Below are 19,634 nucleotides of genomic sequence, written 5' to 3'. Positions count from 1 at the left end.
TGTTTTATATCAAACAACTTTTATAATACTCATTTTTATTGTTATAATATTTTATAAAGTTTAAAGAACATGAGAAAAAAGATATTGTAAGTATTGAAGGGAGGGTCTCTGGGAGGAGTGGGGGTACAAAAGGGAAACAAGAATGTGATTTAATTCTATTTACTTAAAATATGTTCTTAAGTGTTAACAAATTCAGATAAATTGAAGTCATGTAACTTTTCTCATCATAATGCAATAAAAGTTTTTAAAAAAATTAGATACACTGAAATTAATAGAAGAGAAAGTGGGGAAGAGCCTCGAGCACATGGGCACAGGAGAAATTTTTCTGTCAGCAAGCACTTGGCATCGTCCTTATGGAGTCACATGGAAGCAAAAGAGGAAGCTTCCTTACAATGCCTAAGTCAAAGAACTCACTAAAATTGGAATGAAGAGAAAGGGAAAAATTCTTGCACCCATTCCAGGCTTTATGACCTTAATGGTCCAATGGATTCATTCCAAGTAAGAAAAGCAGTGGAATAACACAATTAAGATATAGAACTGTTTGATGACACTAAAACTTTAGAATATGAAAATGAATCTCAGTTGAAAAGTTCACGTAGGTAGGAAGGAACACTTTTAAAGGAATTTAATATTGTGGCTTGTGTTCAAAGTAACCATGGTAAGCAGAACACTAACACTTTTTATCTTGTGTCTTAGGCTGTGACAGTAACTGTGGTACAGGTTTTGTGAGTGTTTTTTGAGCTTGAAATTGATGAGTATGATATAAGCCTTATTTGGACTTTATTTGAATTTCAACTAATTTCTAAGAGCTCCTGACAGATGCATTTAGAATGAATAGGCCCCAATTCCCAAATAACACAACATTTTAAAGCTATTTTTGACTCTGAAATGAGAACCAATTCTAGGAAGACACTCGTTAGCCTTTTTCCCAGCAGCAGAAATAGCTTCTTTGGGGACCCCTCTGACCTACGCCAAGGAAGCTGGTTGAGAGGATGCTTCTGCCCACAATCCTTTTACCACAGCATCCCACAAGAGGAAAGGAAGGTTGTTGGTTCATCTTCAGAAACCTAGTCTCACATTCCCTAGAACTGGGTGGACATAAAAAGACATAGGGGAATCACTCCCTCTTATTTCTAAAATGATCTCAACATTGTTATCTTGGGGAGATGTGTTTGCAGAGCTTATAAAGTGGGTTTATCTATCACTAAATAGTCACTGTTCACCTACCAAATAACTCAATTCTTCTAGGAAAGTTTTGGCACCCCCAGCCTCACTCACATCATTGGCCCTTGTTTTACTGGTTGTAATTCCTACCAGCCTGAACCAAATTTTGCCTTTCCATGGCTTTTTCACTCAAAAGGCTTTCACTGAGCTATTCTTCCATATTGACCTATCTTATCTATTTCCTTTACATCCAAGCTTCCAGAGCTGATGAATTTCTCATTGAGCCAATGGAAACTCTGACTTAGCTTTCTAGTAGAGTAACAGTCACTTTAATAGGGTGCATTTCTAAGACAGGGATTCTTATAGGCTTTGTAAAATATTTTCTTAATCAAAAATATGCAAAATAAGGGACTGTAACAATTCAAATAATACAGAAGCAGATAAAGGTAATACCAAAGTCTTCCATCTACTTTTGCTATATCTACAACAGATTTTACACACACACACACACACACACACACACACACACACACACACACAAGTGTCTTAGTTAGGGTTTTACACCATGACTACAATTCTTATAAAGCATTTAATTGGGACTGTCTTACAGTTTCAGAGGTTTAGTCCATTATAATCATGATGGGAAGCATGGCAGCATGCAGGCAGAAAAAGCTGAGAATTCTACATCTGGACCCACTGGCAGCAGGAAGTGATTGCTACACTGGGTGTGGCTTGAGCATCTGAGACCTCAAAGCCCACCTCCAGTTACTACTTCCTCCAACAAAGCCACACATTCTAATAGTGCCACTCCATATGGGCCTATGGGGACTATTTTCATTCAAACCATCACACTCTACTCCTGATGCTCATAGACTTGTCATCATATCATAATGCAGAAATGCATTCATTCAAACTTCAAAAGTCCCCATAGTCTACAACATTCTAAATCCTGTTTAAAAGTCCAAAGTTCAAAATCTCTTCTGAAGATTCATGCAATCTCTTAACTTTCAGCATATAATGGCACAGGATATACATTGCCTTTCCAAAAGGGAAGAAAGAGAGTATAGTGAGGGAATACTGGACCAAAGCAAGATCAAAAACCATCAGGGCAAACATCTCCATGTCTGATGTCAAAGTGCTCTTAAGTTCTCCAACTCCTTTCAGCTTTGTTAACTTCAACATGTTCCCTTTCTTGGGATGGATCTACTCCCAGTTAGCAGATTTGCTCGGCAGGTATCTCACAACTCTGGCATCTCCAATATCTTAGAATCTCCAAGGCAATCCAGGCCTCACCTTCACAGCTTCATGAAATGGCTTTTCCAGGCTTCCAGGCAGGGACACCTATAATATATACCTGGTCTCAGCAGCTTTTTATGGCCTTGGTGGGAGATCCCACACCCTTTTAAAGCTGCCAAGTTGTGACGCTTTCTAGGGAGAGAACATGATCCATTCATTCAATTACATCTTCACCATCTTTCCGTTTTTGTTGATTTCCTTCACTGTCTAAGCTTGGTTATCCTGAAACCGGATATGTAGACCAGGCAGACCTTAAACTCAAGAGATCTGCTTGCCTCTACCAATGGAGTGCTGGGATTAAAGACGTGTGTCGCTAAAACTGGCTCTAAGCTTTTCTTTAATTCCTTTTCACAAGTTGGAAGCTTAGCTGGGTGGGGTCTCACTGTGAGTTCACCACTCCCTTTATTCCATTTAACATCAGGCTTTTCTTTGTTTATCTTCTTGAACATAGATAAGACTTAGGTCCATTCCATTTCCTGGTGTTCCCTTTCTCCTTTAACCATACATTGTATATTTTTCCTTGCTCAGCTTGCTCCTTTTCATTAGAGGTCTTCAAAAGAGTGAACACTAATAACTATATGACAGAGTCAACACTAGGCTGTTATGAAATTTCCTCTGCCAATGCCAAAACTCTTTAATTTAGCCTCAGGCAGACTTTTCTTTCACCAAGGACAAAAAACAACTACATTCTTTGACAAAATATCACAAAAACAGTCTCTTGGCCAGATAAGAACATTCTTCTCTGAAACCTCTTGAACAGGTTCTCACAGTTCAAATTACTCTCAGCATCACCATCTTCTATGTTCCCTGTAGGATGGCCCCACTTAAAGCATTCCACTGCTTTCTAAAATCCAAAAATCTACATTCTTCCAAACAAAAGCATGGCCAGGCCTATCACAACAAAACCCCAGTCCCTAGTACCAATTAGTACCAATTTCTGTTTCAGGGTTTCCATTGCTGTGAAGAGATACCATGACCAAGGCAACTCTTATAAAGGCAAATTGCCATTATATAGGTGCTAGATAGTATTTTATATTTGACATTATGTCTTGTATTAAGAAAGATAATGGGAATTATTTCTCAGCAGAGGCCTGGGTGACTCCTTTGAATGGAATTGGGCTGATTCATTGCCGGTTCTCCAAGCCAGGCCCTTGTTGAGTGTGAGGTGCTACCCTCACTGTCTCAGAGAAAGAGGGAAAAAAAAGAAACTACTTGTGAAAAATTGTATCTGCTAGAATTAGCAAGAATTGGAGTTAATAAGAAATTTCTCAAATTCAGCAAATTCAAGTTTAACAAGGACAGACTTCTTAGACTTGGAGGAAGTATGCCTGGTTTGGGCCAGGGACCACCTACAGATGCTCCTGCAGTGGACACAACAGAACGAGTTTATACCTCTTCCTTGGCGTTGCTAAAGATGTTAAAATATGGTTGTGCTGGAGTTCCTATGGAAGTTATGGGTCTAATGCTTGGCGAATTTGTTGATATGTTTGAGTGTTTGATGTGTTTGCTATGCCACAGTCAGGAACTGGTGTCAGTGTAGAAGCAGTTTATCCAGTGTTCCAAGACAAAATGTAGGATATGCTGAAACAAACAGGAAGGCCCGAGATGGTTCTTGGTTGATATTATAGTCACCCTGGCTTTGGCTGCTGGCTTTCTGGTGTGAATATCAACACTCAGCAGAGCTTTGAAGCCTTGTCAGAGAGAGCTGTGGCAATGGTTGTGGATCCCATTCAGAGTGTAAAAGGAAAGACTGTTATTGATGCCTTCAGACTGATCAATGCTAATATGATGGTCTTAGGACATGAACCAAGACAAATGACTTCAAATCTGTGCCACTTAAACAAGCCATCTATCCAGGCATTAATTCACCTTTTAAACAGACATTATTACTCCATCACAATTAATTATCGGAAAAATGAACTGGAAAAGAAGATGCTGTTAAATTTGCATAAGAAGAGTTGGATGGAAGGATTGACACTTCAGCACTACAGTGGACACTGTAAACACAATGAATCAGTGGTAAAAGAGATGTTGGAATTAGCCAAGAATTATAGTAAGGCTGTAGAAGAAGAAGATAAGATGACACCTGAACAGCTGGCAATGAAGAATGTTGGCAAGCAGGATCCCAAACGTCATTTGGAAGGACATGTGGGTGTGCTTATGACTTCAAATATTGTCCAATGTTTGGCAGCAATGTTGGATACCGTTGTATTTAAATCGACATTGAGAGCTATCAGTGGCACTGAGTATATCGTCCTTCCTTGCTCCTAATGCTCACAGTCAAGGGAACTGAAGATGATCTGGTGATATGTGAGACAACTGTGCCACCTCCCATCTCAGTTGTGCACTTGCTTCTGTGTATTTGTCTGGGCTTGTTCAGGAATACATCAAAGTGAACAAATTTTGTTAAGATCCCATTCACTATTTGAAAAAAATCAGTCACACAAATATATTTTGATTGTTGCTTACAAAATAAAATACATTTACAATCCAAAAAAGAAAAAAAGAAAAAGAAAAATAACATCACATCACATTCTGCTATTGAGTTTCTACCCTTGCATTTTTATGTTTTATGTCAGTATGTATTTTAAAAAATACTCCCAGCCGGGCAGTGGTGGCACACACCTTTAATCCCAGCACTTGGGAGGCAGAGGCAGGCAGATTTCTGAGTTCAAGGCCAGCCTGGTCTACAGAGTGAGTTCCAGGACAGCCAGGGCTATACAGAGAAACCCTGTCTTCTCAGAGACAGAAAAAAAGAAAAAAAAATATTTATTATAAAAATACTCCCTTCGTAAGAAATTCATGGTGGTTCTTACTGTTTGGACAAATGATCAGAACTTTAATGACTTCCTCAATCTGTTTCCATGATGGTGTCTGGGTTTGTAGAAGGGGAACGGATTAGTGATCTCCTGGCTCTGAGAGAGAAGAAAGTTGCATGGTTCTCATCAGCCCTGAGTTCCATTGCAAGATCTGTTCTCTATCTGGATCTTTGGAGCCTTGGTGGCTTTGATGCATAAGTCCTTGGCTGAGAAAGGCCAGGGGTCCTTTCCAGTTGATTTTGCACAGTTCAGGGAAGCTCTTGGATTCTGGTAGTCAACAACTGTCACCAGCCTGGGGCAGCTTTCTAACCTCCCTGCCCTAGCTTCCCAGCCAGCCTTTGAATTATGGTTTGCTGCATCTTTTCAGTGTGACAATCTGGGGTAGCACACAGTGCTACCTCAGGCTCCCTCTGTTCAGCAGACTGCAGCTGCTCTGTTGATCCTCTGCTACCTGTGCAAGTGGGAGCAGATGTCTAAGTTTGGACATGTCCCCTTGGCTTCTTAGCTCACCCTCAGACCCCCTATGGAGTTTGACCCAGACAAGGAAAAGCCAGCAGACAAGTTCCTCAGCTCTGATTTCGGTCTTCTTCACATAGTCCCTTTGGAGAAGAAAGTAGGAGTCTTCCTGTATTCCCTCTGCTTCCTTAGCATGTGGGTAGGTATGTCACAGCACATGTGTGGTCACACAGTACAGCCTACAGGTGTCAGGTCTTGCCTTCCACCATGTGAGGCAGGGGAATTGAATTTAGACTATCAGATTTGGCAGCAATCACCTTTACAACTGAGTCATGTACAGGTCCAAGCCTTTTTGGCTTTCGTGTAGAGGTGAATTGCCTGAGGGCATTGCTAAAATGCAGGATCCAATTCAGAGAACCCAGGGAAGGCTTAAAATTGTACTTTTTCAAGAAGCTCCAGGTAATGGAGCAGGCAATGTTGCCGAGTTTGAACTACACTTTTAGTAGGACATTGCTAGTATTATGCCCCTTCATTTGAGAGGCATCCTTCCTCTCTGCCCTTCTCGTGGCTATAATGGCAGAAAGGCTCTAAGGCAAGGAAAAAATACAGATAACATAATCTCTGCAATGCATGTCATCAACTTAATCATCATATCACTCCTTACAGACAGTATGTATAAAACAGATGAAGAAATCTTAGGGTCAAATAAACTAAGTATTTGTCCAAAGTCCAATGGGTCATACCTGTATCCTTTTTCTCTCCTTGTTGCTTTTTGTCATCTGCCTCATCCAGCTTTAGGAAACAGGACAGTGACAGTGTGCTAGCCTAGCACAATCCATTTAGGCCCTGGGTTCAAGCCCCAGCACCACCCAAAACCAAAACAACAAAACAATTTCTTTGGACCAGTGAGAAGGCTCAGTTGGGAAAAAGTGCTTGCTTTCTAAAATGAGAATAGTGATTACATTGACTTTCATTCTAATACAAATTTTTTCATACATATACCAAAACACAGAAGAAACAGTAAGATTAAATGGCTGTGTGTTTTCTTCGAGAATGCATTCATCTGTGTGTGCAAGTGTGTGTGTTGCCAGTTAACATTTACTATATTTGCTTTCATTGCCTCCATCTCTCCATTCATATAATTTGATTAAAAACCTAATATTCACTGGGGCTGGAGAGATGGCTCAACAGGTGAGAGCACTTATTGCTTCTGCAGAAGACCTGGATTCAGTACCCAGCACCCACATGATTGCTTACAACCATCTGTAACTCCAATTCTGAGGGATTCAATGCCTTCTTCTGACCTCCCCAGGCACCAAGCACACCATGTGATGCATATACACAATGCAGATGCACACACATACATATAACTAATTTTTTTAAAAAAAAATCTAATGTTCAGCCAGAACTCACATTTTCCTCACTATACCCAGTATCTTTTATACTTCTCCTGCCTCCGGAAATTATAGATCTCTGAACCAAAATTATAGATCATTTCAAAACAACTTGCCATCTAAATATATACTTACAATTTGTTTCATTTTAAAAGCATTCATTGTTTAGTTTATTCAGTTACACTTTTGTGAATTCTCTAGAAGGGACAACTGGCATAAAGGCTGCTGTTTGGGCACTGTGTGGGAAGAACACTGTAAGAGTGTGGCATTTTGCTACTATATTGCATTCACAGGAGGAGACCACTGACAATGGTTACTGCACAGGTCTAATCATGGGCCTGTGGCTCTGCCTACCCATGGCTAACTTGGGCTAGCCCTGCCATCTGCCTCTGCTACCTTAGAGCTGGTCAGCTGAGCCAGGACTTCACAGACCTTCAGTATCTTACATCTTCAGGAAGCAGTTACCTATGTTGCTGTTTGAGCACATTAGTAAAGTTACTCACAATTATCAACTTTCCTAAGGTAAATCAATATCTAAATCATAACAACACACATGTTTCCTATATTTATATGATCCACATGATCTTTCTAAGAGGCAGGAGCCTCTGTCACAGCTATAAAGAAAGCCACTGGGAAGCCACTTACAATGTCTATGTAATCATCCCCTATACAAATGGTTTAATAGACTTTCTATGGGAAACAGGAAATTAACAATGTGTTTCTTCTCTGGCCTACCATCAGTTTTTTCAATTTCTCAGTTTCTGAAACTGGGCAGCCTAGTCCAAAGAACAATAGTTCTGAACAAACAAGGCTGTTTAAAGAGTCAAATGGCTTGTGAGGGCTCTCGTTCAAAACAAGTGAGAACTAAGTAACACTGTTTGAGGAGTCAAGGAAGAACATGGCTATAATTCACAGGGTCTTTTCTTTCCTCCTACACTGGCTTTACCTTTGTAACATGCTTTTTTGTTGTTTTCTGGAGATTTTAAAGATGCCAAGGATTCTGTGTGATGATAAATGCGTAACTCAACTGAAGTAGTCCCTAGAGGCCCCCTTCTTTCCTTCCTTTGCTCCACCCGTCTTCTCTATTGACTGCACTTTGAAAATTCTGTATGAGTCCTATTTACTAATTCTAAAATCAATACAACAAAACAATAATCACAAGAAGCATGTTTTAGCCCTGGTGTTGCAATGGTTCTTTTCAATAATTCCTTGTTCCTAGTTTAGGAACACAAAGAGGAAATAGCTCAAAGTATTATCAGCATTAACTTTTTTTAAATTTTAAAAAGGACATATGGTTTTAATTTTTGATTCCCTATTATATATGTGTGTAGTCTTCTTCTGGGCTCTTTAAAAATAGCATATAGCTGAGTCTGTGAGATTAGAAATAAGAGATTCTGACTGTCTGCCTTCCCACAAGTCAAAGTTTACCCAGAAGTGGTGAGCCTCATCTTTGCTCTATAACACTGACACAGCCTTGAATGTCCCGATGATGCTGACAACTTTACATTATGGCTAGACACATGACATTCCACACTATCAAGAATGTTGTTGGTTCTTGGCTCAGTCCTGCTTCTTACTGGTCTTCTCTTTCAGTAATTTCAATATAAACACAGAAGATTCTTCGAATCCGGGTATCATAGTTTACTCGCATCCAATGTGCAAGAACCTTGAATAAGTCTCATGATAGCCTGACATGGACTGAGAAATAGGATTCTGGCAAATTTCATGCCCTCACTTACTTCTTTAACTTTTATGACCCATCAGCATACTAGCTCTTGCCCCAGAATCAGAACACTTTTCCAATGGCCCTTTCCTCTGTGCATCTAAAACCAAACATTTTAATCCTATTCTTGCCATTCTTGTTTCAGTCAGCTCTGACTTAGTACAATTCTCACTCACAATTCAGCCACCTATCTACTCTCACAGCAACTCCATCACACTTTCTTCCCTCTCCTCAGATTCCCACAATCTCTTGTCATTTCCTCATGCTTGGTCCACAATCTTCTTCTCTCCTTTCCTGAGACTATCAAAGCAATCAGAGGCAATCCCGTGAACCTCATGACCATTTTTGTCACCTGTGTGCCCATCTACACTCCCTGTCTTCCTGTCAGCTATAAGAGGTGAGTCGTTGTGTTTCTATAAAATACCTGACTCCTGCTGAACTCAGGCACGTGCGCCATCTCCTCTACCCTATCAAGAAATTCCTTTAATAACTCTCCTTCCATCTTCTCCATTATTTGGTTTTGCTCTCTGTTAGATCATCTACAGAGGTAGATATGCATGAATCTTTTTCTCAAATTTAATTTTAAAAATTTATTACTGTATGCATGATGTATGTACGAGAGTGTGCCACAGAAGTCAGTGTGTGGCAGACAAATATAGGAGACAGTTTAGTAACCTGGGAGCTCCATTTAGTTTTGGGTTATGTATCTTTCATTCTTGTGGTAATGTACTTGGCAGCACAGTTTCTTAATATGCACTGTCCTGCAAAAATATTTTATGAAGCATTTCCTATTTACCATCTTATGCCTAAAAATAATATGAGTGTGCATACAATTATGAGGAAGAGCATGTGCTGCAGGACCTAATCTATCAATCAAAATAGAGAGCCATTCAAACCACACCCCTTAATAACTGAACCCATCCTTTTCTCCAACCCCCTAAAAGAAAGCCCTCAAACAATAGTCATGGCCCTTGGGATATTCTCATTTATGGGCCCCTATCAATCTTCAGTGTATCCCTTTGTAATGTTCACTATCATTCTGCTCCAAAGCATGCTGTCTTGCTTCTTTTTGCAACTTGCTATAAGCCTCAATTTCTAGTTCTTCAGAGTATAAACCAAGAACCTGGAACACCCGGCCCAGTTCCCAACCACCAGTAACAAGAAGATAACTTTCAGGAGTTGGTTTTCTTCTATACCCAAGAGTTCCAGGGATTGAGCTTGAACTGGTTAGGATTATGTAGGAAGTACTTTTATCTAAAGAGCCATCTCACCAGCCTATGTTCTATTGTTTAAAAACAAAAGAAAACAACAATAACAAAAACCCCCAATACTTTCTTTGACCCACTTTTCTATAAACCATTATCAAATTTCTTTAAAGAAAAAAAAGAACCTTCAGAGGATTGGTTATATTTGCTCCTTTCACTTTTTCCTGGTTATTTTCTCTAAACTGTCACCTCCACTGTTCTTGTCATGACCGCATTTCTAAGTTTCCATTTGGATCAAAATTATTCAAAAGAACAGTCAATATATACTGTTGCCAGTTTCTTTCCTTTTATTCTTTTTAAATGGATTCTAGCCCAAGTTCTCTCAACTCACCATGGTTGAATGAGTGTGGCTCCCTTAAGCTCATATATTTGAATGCTTGTTCTTTAGTTGGTAGGACTGCCTGGAAAGGATTGGGAGGTGTGGTCTTGTTGGAAAAGGAATGTCCCTGGGTGTTGGTTCTGAAGTTTCAAAAGCCCATATCATTTCCAATTGCCCTGCCCTCTGTGTTTTCCTGCTTGTTGACCAGATGAAGATATTGTTCCGTCACTATGCCTACCTGCCTGCTGCCATGCTCCTCATCAGGATGGCCATGGACTCATCTTTTGAAACTATAAGCCCCATAATAAACACTTTGTTCTATAAGTTGCATTGGTCATGATGCCTTATCACAGCAATTGAAAAATAACTGAAGACTCTTTTGCCAATGATTCTTCTGTTCTAAAATCCAGTTGTGACCTCTCTTGCTCCTCCTCATTGACTTAAATGCAGCTTGAATTTGAACATGTCCATTTACATCTTTGCTTTTCCAACACCGCATTGTCCTAACTTCTCTCCCACCTCCCTGATCACCCCTCCACCTGGGTTAGTTTTGCTGTTTCTTCCTCTTGACCTGAGACTGCAGGCTTGAATGAGCACATCTGCCCATTATCTCCAGCATGGATGTCCTCAGCTCTAACCTCTCAACTCCAAACTCAAAAGGCAGACTGGCAACAGAACTCTATTACCTAAGTCACCTCCAGCTTAGTATGCCCAGAGCACAGCAAAGATCGGCTTCATCAAGACATCCCTGTTTCTGCTACCAATGCAATTGTACTAACTGCTCTGGTCAAAAGCTTAGGAGTCGTCCTTGATGTCTTTTATAGCACACTCTCCAGTTCATCTCACAATCACACTAACTGTACCCCCCACATCATAGCCCACTATCAAGTTCATCTCAAAATCATGTAACTGCACCCCCACATCATATCTGCTATCCACTGCTACTGTTACCATCTGATGGGAGAAAAATGTCTTACCCTGACGCTTAGAATCAGCTCCCCAAGATGTATCATTGCTTCCACATAGTCTACATTTTAACCATGAGCCAGAGTGATCCATGCGAAACATAAAACAGAGTTTTGAGTCCTCCACTCAAACTCCTATAGTGATTTCTGATTACAATAAGAATAAAATCCAAAATTATTACAATAGTACACAAGTCCTGTGTTACTTTTCTTGTTGCTGTAAGATGATATCCAACAAAAGCAACTTTAAGAAGGAAGGAATGAAATAGTCTGTGACAACAGCGGGACTGAGACAGTCCATCACAACAGCTAGATTGAGAGTGTGCCCTTGAGTCAGTGCCTGGCCTCTCTGCATTGGCAATTTCCTACTGGAGCCTTGAGGAATTGACCCCTGCTGAGTTTGCTTGGCAACTCAATCCAGCTGGATTTGGGGGTGGGTGGGGTATGATTTAGCTCCTTGACTCCTTAAAGTTAGGCAAGACCATTGGACTATACACCTTTAGATAGAAATATATAAAAGCCTATGTACTGAAAAGGCCCAGTGTCATTCGACCATCCACACCATCGGTCAGGTGGCCTCATCTGTGAGGAATATGTTCCTGCCAGAGCCTTACTGCTCCCTCTGAGCTTCCTCAGTGGAATAGAGAAGAGCCCTGCCCTCCACTCCCCACACAATCACACCCTCTGACCATGGGGCACAGCAGGAGCATGGTGAGGCAACATAAGCGCTGAAGCAGATGAGGGCAGCATGAAGCCTGGTGTGCTCTCCAGACCCAGGCCTGAAGATGAGCGTGGCATCCCTTGTGAGTTGGAGACAGCTGATGAGACTCCCCCAGAACCCAGCCTGCTGGGATTGTGGTCACTTTGTTGCAGATGTGAGACAGGAGGTGGCCTCACCACCCCTGGAAGGCCCAGAGGCCACCCATGCCACCTCTAATGGTGGCCTCACATGAAGCTTGCTTGGCCTGGGTAAGGTGAAGGGCCCAGAAAGCTACAGTGTAGAAAGGTCTGCCCTGATGGCATGGCCAAGGTTCAGAAGACTGACAGGAGCCCAGGGGAGGAAATGGCAGAGAAGCCAGCAGGCATGGATGGAGGCAAACAGTGGGTAGAGGAAGCAGGGCCGTGGTTCCCCGATGTGGCTCTGCAGATGAGGTGCCTGGAGGATGTCCAGCTGGACCTGAACACCATGAATGCCCAGGCCAACCATGCCTTCCTGAAGCTGGAAGACAAGTATGGGTAGATCCAGTAGTGCCGCCTGGAGTGCAGGAACTATGGAATCCAGAGCATCCCAGGCTTCTGGATCAGTTCCCTTTGGAATCACCCGCAGCTGTTCAAAATGATTACGGGCCAATATGCAGAGATGCTAACACACTTGATGAACCTGGAGGTGAAAGAGTCCAGACTCTCCAGGGTGAGTTCAAGTTCTTCTTTTGAAGAAACCCCTTCTTTAGAAACAAGCTGATTGTCAAGGCATACTAGATCAGACCCACTGGCCAAGTGGTATCGCTCTCTACTCTAATCATATGGCACCCTTCATCCATGGGAATCAGGATGTCACATGTAGTTTCTTCACCTGGCTTTCAGACTACAGCCATCCAGAGTGTGAGAGGATCACCCAGATTATCAAAGAGGACCTCTGGACAAACCTACGGCAGTACTATCCCTTACAAGCAGGGCCCCCTAGATCCAGAAGTCACCAGATAGAGAGCCTGTGGAGATCCCTGGGCCCTTTGGGCTCCAGTCTTGTTAACGATTGTCTGTGTGATTACTCCCATATAGGTCCTCTATGACTTATTACTGGACCTGGGTAAAAGAACAGGTATACCTTCTTTTGTGTGTTGACATTTCTGTACCCCCCCCTAAGCTTTTGGTTTTAAACTTTGCAGCTACAAGACTGAAAATTCAATGGTTCTGCTGCCTCATTTCCACACAACTTTATGATTTTCTGCATTTTTATAACCCGATACACATGTCTGGTCTACCCGTTCTAAGCCAAGGAAGTGACGCTGTACATTTCACACTCCTTTTCTGCACTGTCTGGGCATCATTTGTTTCAAGGGCCTTTGGTCTCCCACCTGGATTTCAAGCTATGCCTGGTTACCTGCCTTACAGTTTTCTGCATTTGTCCGTATGGACTAATGGCCTGTGGAAAACTGTGGAGGACTGCCAACATCAACTAAGAACATAGTAATTTGCCATTTGGTTTGTGTAACTTACATGGCTTCATATTGTGGCTTGCTACAGGATTTCCCCACTTGAGTGGCTGCCAGCAGATGAACAAACATCAGACCATTGACCATTATCAGCTACCATTTTCTGTTGTCTGGTAAACCAGGATCTCCAGAACCAGTAATGGAAAAGATTTTCTGCCAGAGTATAGAAAGACCCTTTCCTCAGGGATTTTCTTTTCTACCTACTACTACCACCACCCATTATCATCAGCCAGAAACTTGGGTAACAGGGTAAATCTTATTCTCAAGGAACAGACACAACCCCAACCAGTGAACTAATAAAAATTTAGGCACCTTTATTTGCCTCCCTTCCTCAACCTGAAGAAAATGTGGCCAAGGTGCTAGCTGTACACAGAGTTTCCCTATTTGTCTCTTGATTGGGTAAGTAAAGATGGCAGAATACAATCCTTGGTGAAGATATAGAGGTGAGGTTTCTGGATCCGAGGAGGAAAGGGGAGTAGACTAGGGAGAGGACTGAGATCTGGACCAGGCTGTGGAGCAGATAGGAAGCTGCAGACATGTAGGTCTCGAGGGGCACCAACAGTTTCTAGCCTCCGCAGGCCGCTGCAGAGGCTAAGGGAGATGAGGTAAGATATTCTTCACCCAGCCTTTGAGCTATCTGGTCAGTTTTAAAATATAAGTCTCTAGTCTCTTCCTTGGGACTAAAGGGAGCTGGATGAGATGACTGTTGCTGGCACAGGGCACGGAGGAACTCAGGGATGCAGGTGGCAGCAGCAGTTCTCAGAGCATAGTTGGAATCTCAGTAAAGCCTTAACTAGCCATGGGGGCTGAGTAGACCTCAGGAGAGCAGCTGCTAGTCCCAGAGCCTAGCTGGAACAAGCATGTTTTTAAATTACATGTAACAGCTAGTGATAGAATTTATCTTTAATCTCCATGCCTCTTTGCCTTTAAAAACGATAGCCCCAAAGTGTCTGTGAAAGTGGGCTTTTAAATCTAACTTCCACCTTTATCATTTCTAAAGCAGAAAGGCTTGAGCAAGAGACTTTGGCGTCTCTTCTTTCCAGTGCTAGAGGTGTTCCTTTAACAATGTTTCAAAGGTTAAAGGCATATAGGAAAAAAGGGATAATTTCTAGTTTATTGAGGCAAGAAATAAAGTGGTATGTGCGTGCAAAAAAAAAAAAAAAAAAAAAAAAACTGAACCAGAGACCAGAGATGAAGCAGAAATAAGACAGGGAACAACTAGAAGAGTGGACTGACTGACAGCTTGAAAAGGAAGTTTTTACTGTTAGAGGTGAGGGCTAGAAGTGTAGATAAGTGGTAAGAACATGAGCTTTTTCTACATCTGTGTTCCAGCTCTAGCAATCAAAAAAGAATAACCAGAAATATGTTTAAGATGAAAGAATGGCTCTTTGGGATTTTCTGTTTTAACGTGGTGAGAGATTAAAACATTATCTTTCACAAGTATTAAGTAAACTATATTATCTGTTTGTTTACTGGGAAGACAATCATACATATTTTCTTCTACTTTTAGGTGGGAACATGTAAGAAAAATATAATTTCTCTATAATGTAAAGACATGAGTATTTATAAGTTTTCATTGTTTTGGTTTGATTTCTGTTTTGATTTGATTGTTTTGATTTCTGTTAAAATTATATCCTTAATTTCAAATTGCTTGATTTGTCAGACCTTGAAATGTGGACTGTTATTTACAAAATTTGTGGTTCTACTTGATTGTCTTATTTGATAATTTGTCCTGTAATCGATTGGTAACTGATGTTTTTTTTTTTTCCCTAAGCAGCATGGATAGTTGTGAGACTGTGATGTAAAGCTGGAAGTGTACAATTGTCATGTTTGTCTTTCCTTCATGATGATAAAATGAAGTCATTATTTAAAAAAAGACTCATTCAGGGCTCATTTGAGAGTAGTTTGATACAAATTTATTAGAAAGTTGAGTGTCTCCACACACATACCCTCTAATTCTGGGCACATACATATGTATTCCAACCCTGCTTGATTCCTGGGACCTACATGACACAAAGAGAATACCAATTCCTGCAGGTTGCTCTCTGCTACCCACAGTGGCACATCTTGGCCACCCCACTCTCCAATATGCCTCAAATGTTTTATACATGTATGAATGTTTTGCCTGTGTGTGTGTTTATGTATCACATGCATACAGCGCCCTTGGAAGTCAGAAATTGTTTTTGATTCCCTGGAACTGGAGTTAATAGTAAGCTGTCATGTGAGTGCTGGGAATTGAATATAGCAGCTAGTGCTCATTAACCTTTGGTCCATCTCCCCAGGCCCAATAATCACACAATTTTAATACCAAATACCCAAAGTGATTTCACTGTCCATTACTAGTAGGAAGAAGTGTAGAAAGCCGTGGGGTGTCATGCTTTATCACTCTCACTTTACTAGTAAAGGCGGGCAGCCAGCAAGCCACAGCATTTCTCCTGCCTCCACCTGCTTCCCCATCTACCTCCAGTGCTAGGGCTTCAGGTATGCAAACTGCTAAGCCAGTGAGCCATTTCTCTAGCCCAGTACTGGGGTAGCAGTGGGGGGTGGGGAGGAGATAAAGTTTTAAAATATTCACACAATGGAATGGTATGAGAAATAAAAACTATGATTATGTAAAAAAATATGAATCTCACAAATATACTTGGGGTACACAAGGACAAGCACACGCTGCATAATTTCACTTCACATATAAAGTTTATGAACAGGTAAATTAAGCTTATAACAGTATACATCAGAACCATGATCACTACCAACAGCAGTGAAGAAGTTGGGATTTAACTTACAATCTAACAAGTTAGACTGCTAGTTAATAGAATGTGGATGACAGGAACTTAACTTAATATTTGCATCTGTTTCTGAAAGTAATTTCCATGAGGCTACATGAAAACTATATGATAATTGCACATAGGTGTTATAGGAAAAGAATTCTGAGGTTAAGGAAGCGAATCTTTTATAATGGGCAGTAAGCATGGTTAACCTTTGCTTTGAAGAAAGATATTATACTGAATAATAAGTAAATCTGCCCTTTGTTCCACATTTCTGTTAGAAAATGTGTTCTTTGCTCTGAAGACATCTCTCACAATTGTTTATAAGCATCCTTGAAAAGATACTCTGAACTCTGGCAGTCAGTGGTCTGCTCATGAGATGTGTAGAAATGTGAAAGGCACATGGAGAGTTGTCTCAAAGTTTTATCTTTGGGGTGGAAGGGACTTTAGGGGGCTGCATATTCTGCAGGGCTGGAGTGTCTGGGATCTTGATCTAGGTGATGAACATAATTCAGTTTGTGAAACTTTGAGCACTCTCTGTATAATTATACTTCAGTAAGGAAAGAAATATTAAAGGACCTATTTCCCAGAACCTATATGGCAAAAAAAAAAAAAAAAGGCCAATTTAAAACTATGTTTCAGCTCTTTTTGGGTAGGCCAATGTCTTAGTTGGGGTTTTACTGCTGTGAAGAGATGCCATGACCAAGGCAATTCTTACAAAGGACAACAGTTAATTGGGGCTGGCTTATAGATTCAGAGATTCAGTCCATTATTATTTATGTGGGAGCATGGTAGCTTTCAGGCAGACATGGGGCTGGTGGAGCTGAGAGTTCAACATCTTGTTCCAAAGGTAGCTAGGAGAAGACTGGCTTCCAGGCAGCTAGGATGAGGGTTTTAAAGCCCAAGCCCACAGTGACACACCTACTCCAACATGGCCAGACCTACTCCAACAAGGCCACACCTCCAAATAGTGCCACTCCTTGGGCTAGGCGTACTCAAACCACCACACCCAATAATCCATAGACTAGAATTCAAATAAGATCATATGCTGTGCCACATTCAAATAGCCAAAACCTTTCTGTAAGAATAAAACTGTTCTGGTTTCTGGACTCGGACCATTTATTATTATTTTACCATGCTCTGCTTCTTTAGTTGCTAATGACTCACTAGTAGTACTTGTAATTTCATTTCAAACCATAGTTTCTCTAGCAAAATAAATTATAAACCCCATGTGTATTTTAGTTCCATTCATCAAGGATATTGCTATATATAAAACTGATTCCCTCATATAACTTTAAGAATGTTATGTATAATTATGTTTACTGTTGTGTGGTGGGGTAGGAGGTGGTCGGGAATATGTGCACTTGAGTGTTATTGCCTATTGGAGGCCAGTGAATGCCCAGGAGCAGGAGTTACAGGCAGTAATGAACCACCCAAAAAGAAGCTAGGACTCAAACTGGGACCTTTTTGAGAGTAGCAAACACTCTTTAACTGCAGAACCATTTCTATAAAGACTAGTAAATATCTTCAACAAAATTATAGAAGAAAACTTCCCTAACCGAAAGAAAGAGATGCCCATGAACATACAAGATGCATACAGAACTCCAAATAAACTGGACCAGAAATGAAATTCCTCCTGCCACATAATAATCAAAACACCAAATGCACAAAACAAAGAAAGAATTTTAAAAACAGTAAGGGGAAAAGGTCAAGTAACATATAAAGGCAGACCTATCAGAATTACACCAGACTTCTCACAGAGTCTATGAAAGCTAGAAGATCCTGGGAAGATGTCATACAGACCCTAAGAGAACACAAATGCCAGCCTAGGCTACTGTACCCAGCAAAATTTTCAATACCATAGATGGAGAAAACAAGATATTTCAAGACAAAACCAAATTTACACAATATCATCCCACAAATCCAACCCTAAAAAGCATAATAGATGGAAAACTTCAAAACAAGGAGGAATACTATACCCTAGAAATGCAAGAAAGTAATCTTCTTTCAACAAACCCAAAAGAAGATAGCCACACAAACATAATTCCACCTCTGACAACAAAAATATAGGAAGCAACAATCATTGTTCCTTAAAATTTCTTAACATCAATGGACTCACTTCCCCAATAAGAAGACATAGACTAACAGACTGGATACGTAAACAGGACCCAGCATTTTGCTGCATACAGGAACCACACTTTAATGACAAAGACAGACACTATCTCAGAGTAAAAGGAAGGAAAAAAATTTCCAAGCAAATGGTCCCAAGAAACAAGCTGGAGTAGCCATTCCAATATTAAATAAAATCAACTTTCAACCAAAAGTTATCAAAAAATATAAGGGAGGACACTTCATACACATCAAATGAAAATCTATTCTGAACATCTATGCTTCAAATGCCAGGGCACCCACATTCATAAAAGAAACTTTACTAAAGCTCAAAGCACACATCGCACCCCACAGTAATAGTGGGAGACTTCAACACCCCACTCTCATCAATGGACAGATCATGGAAACAGAAACTAAACAGAGACACAGTGAAACTAACAGAAGTTATGAACCAAATGGATTTAACAGATATCTATAGGATATTTCATCCTAAAACAAAATAATATACCTTCTTCTCAGCACCTGATGGTACCTTCTCCAAAACTAACCATAAAATTGGTCACAAAACCGGCTTCAAAAGATAGGAGAAGACTGAAGTAATCCCATGTATCCTAACAAATCACCATGAACTGAGGCTGGTCTTCAATAATAAGAAAAACAACAGAAAGTCCACATATACATGGAAGCTGAACAACACTCTATTCAATAACTTGGTCAACGAAGAAATAAAGAAATAAACTAAAGACTTTTTAGAATTTAATAAAGGCATAAAATTCCAACACTTATGGGACACAATGAGAGCAGTACTAAGAGGAAAACTCATAGCTCTCAGTGCCTCCATAAAGAAACTGGAGAGAGCTTACACTAGCAGCTTGACAGCACACCTGAAAGCTCAAGAACAAAAAGAAGCAAATACACCTAAGAGAAGTAAAAGGCAGGAAATAATCAAACTCAGGGCTGAAATCAACCAAGTAGAAATAAAAATAACTATACAAAGAATCAACAAAGCCAGGAGCTGGTTATTTGAAAAAATCAACAAGATAGATTAACCCTTAGCCAGACTAACAAGAGGGCATGCAGACAGTATCCAAATTGAAAAAATCAGAACTGAATAGGGAGACAAAACAGAAACTGAGGAAATTAAAA

At 40.6% G+C, this 19,634-nt stretch overlaps 2 protein-coding genes and 1 pseudogene across 2 annotated transcripts in view; 2 read left to right on the top strand and 1 right to left on the bottom strand.

The window, feature by feature from the left end:
* Acyp2 (acylphosphatase 2) overlaps positions 1-19,634 on the bottom strand; it is a 159,858-nt gene that overhangs the window by 16,400 nt on the left and 123,824 nt on the right. The window lies entirely within an intron of this gene.
* LOC116070669 lies at positions 3,764-4,731 on the top strand (annotated as a pseudogene).
* Positions 12,423-13,151, top strand: Tspyl6 (TSPY like 6). The gene is given in 4 exon segments (XM_031342121.1): positions 12,423-12,810; positions 12,813-12,929; positions 12,932-13,090; positions 13,093-13,151. Coding segments are annotated over 4 exon segments (723 nt in total).

Source organism: Mastomys coucha, unplaced genomic scaffold (assembly GCF_008632895.1).
Source record: "Mastomys coucha isolate ucsf_1 unplaced genomic scaffold, UCSF_Mcou_1 pScaffold22, whole genome shotgun sequence".
Lineage (NCBI taxonomy): Eukaryota > Metazoa > Chordata > Mammalia > Rodentia > Muridae > Mastomys > Mastomys coucha.
Note: the sequence above shows the minus strand (reverse complement) of the source record. Positions and strands in the feature narration are given on the sequence as shown.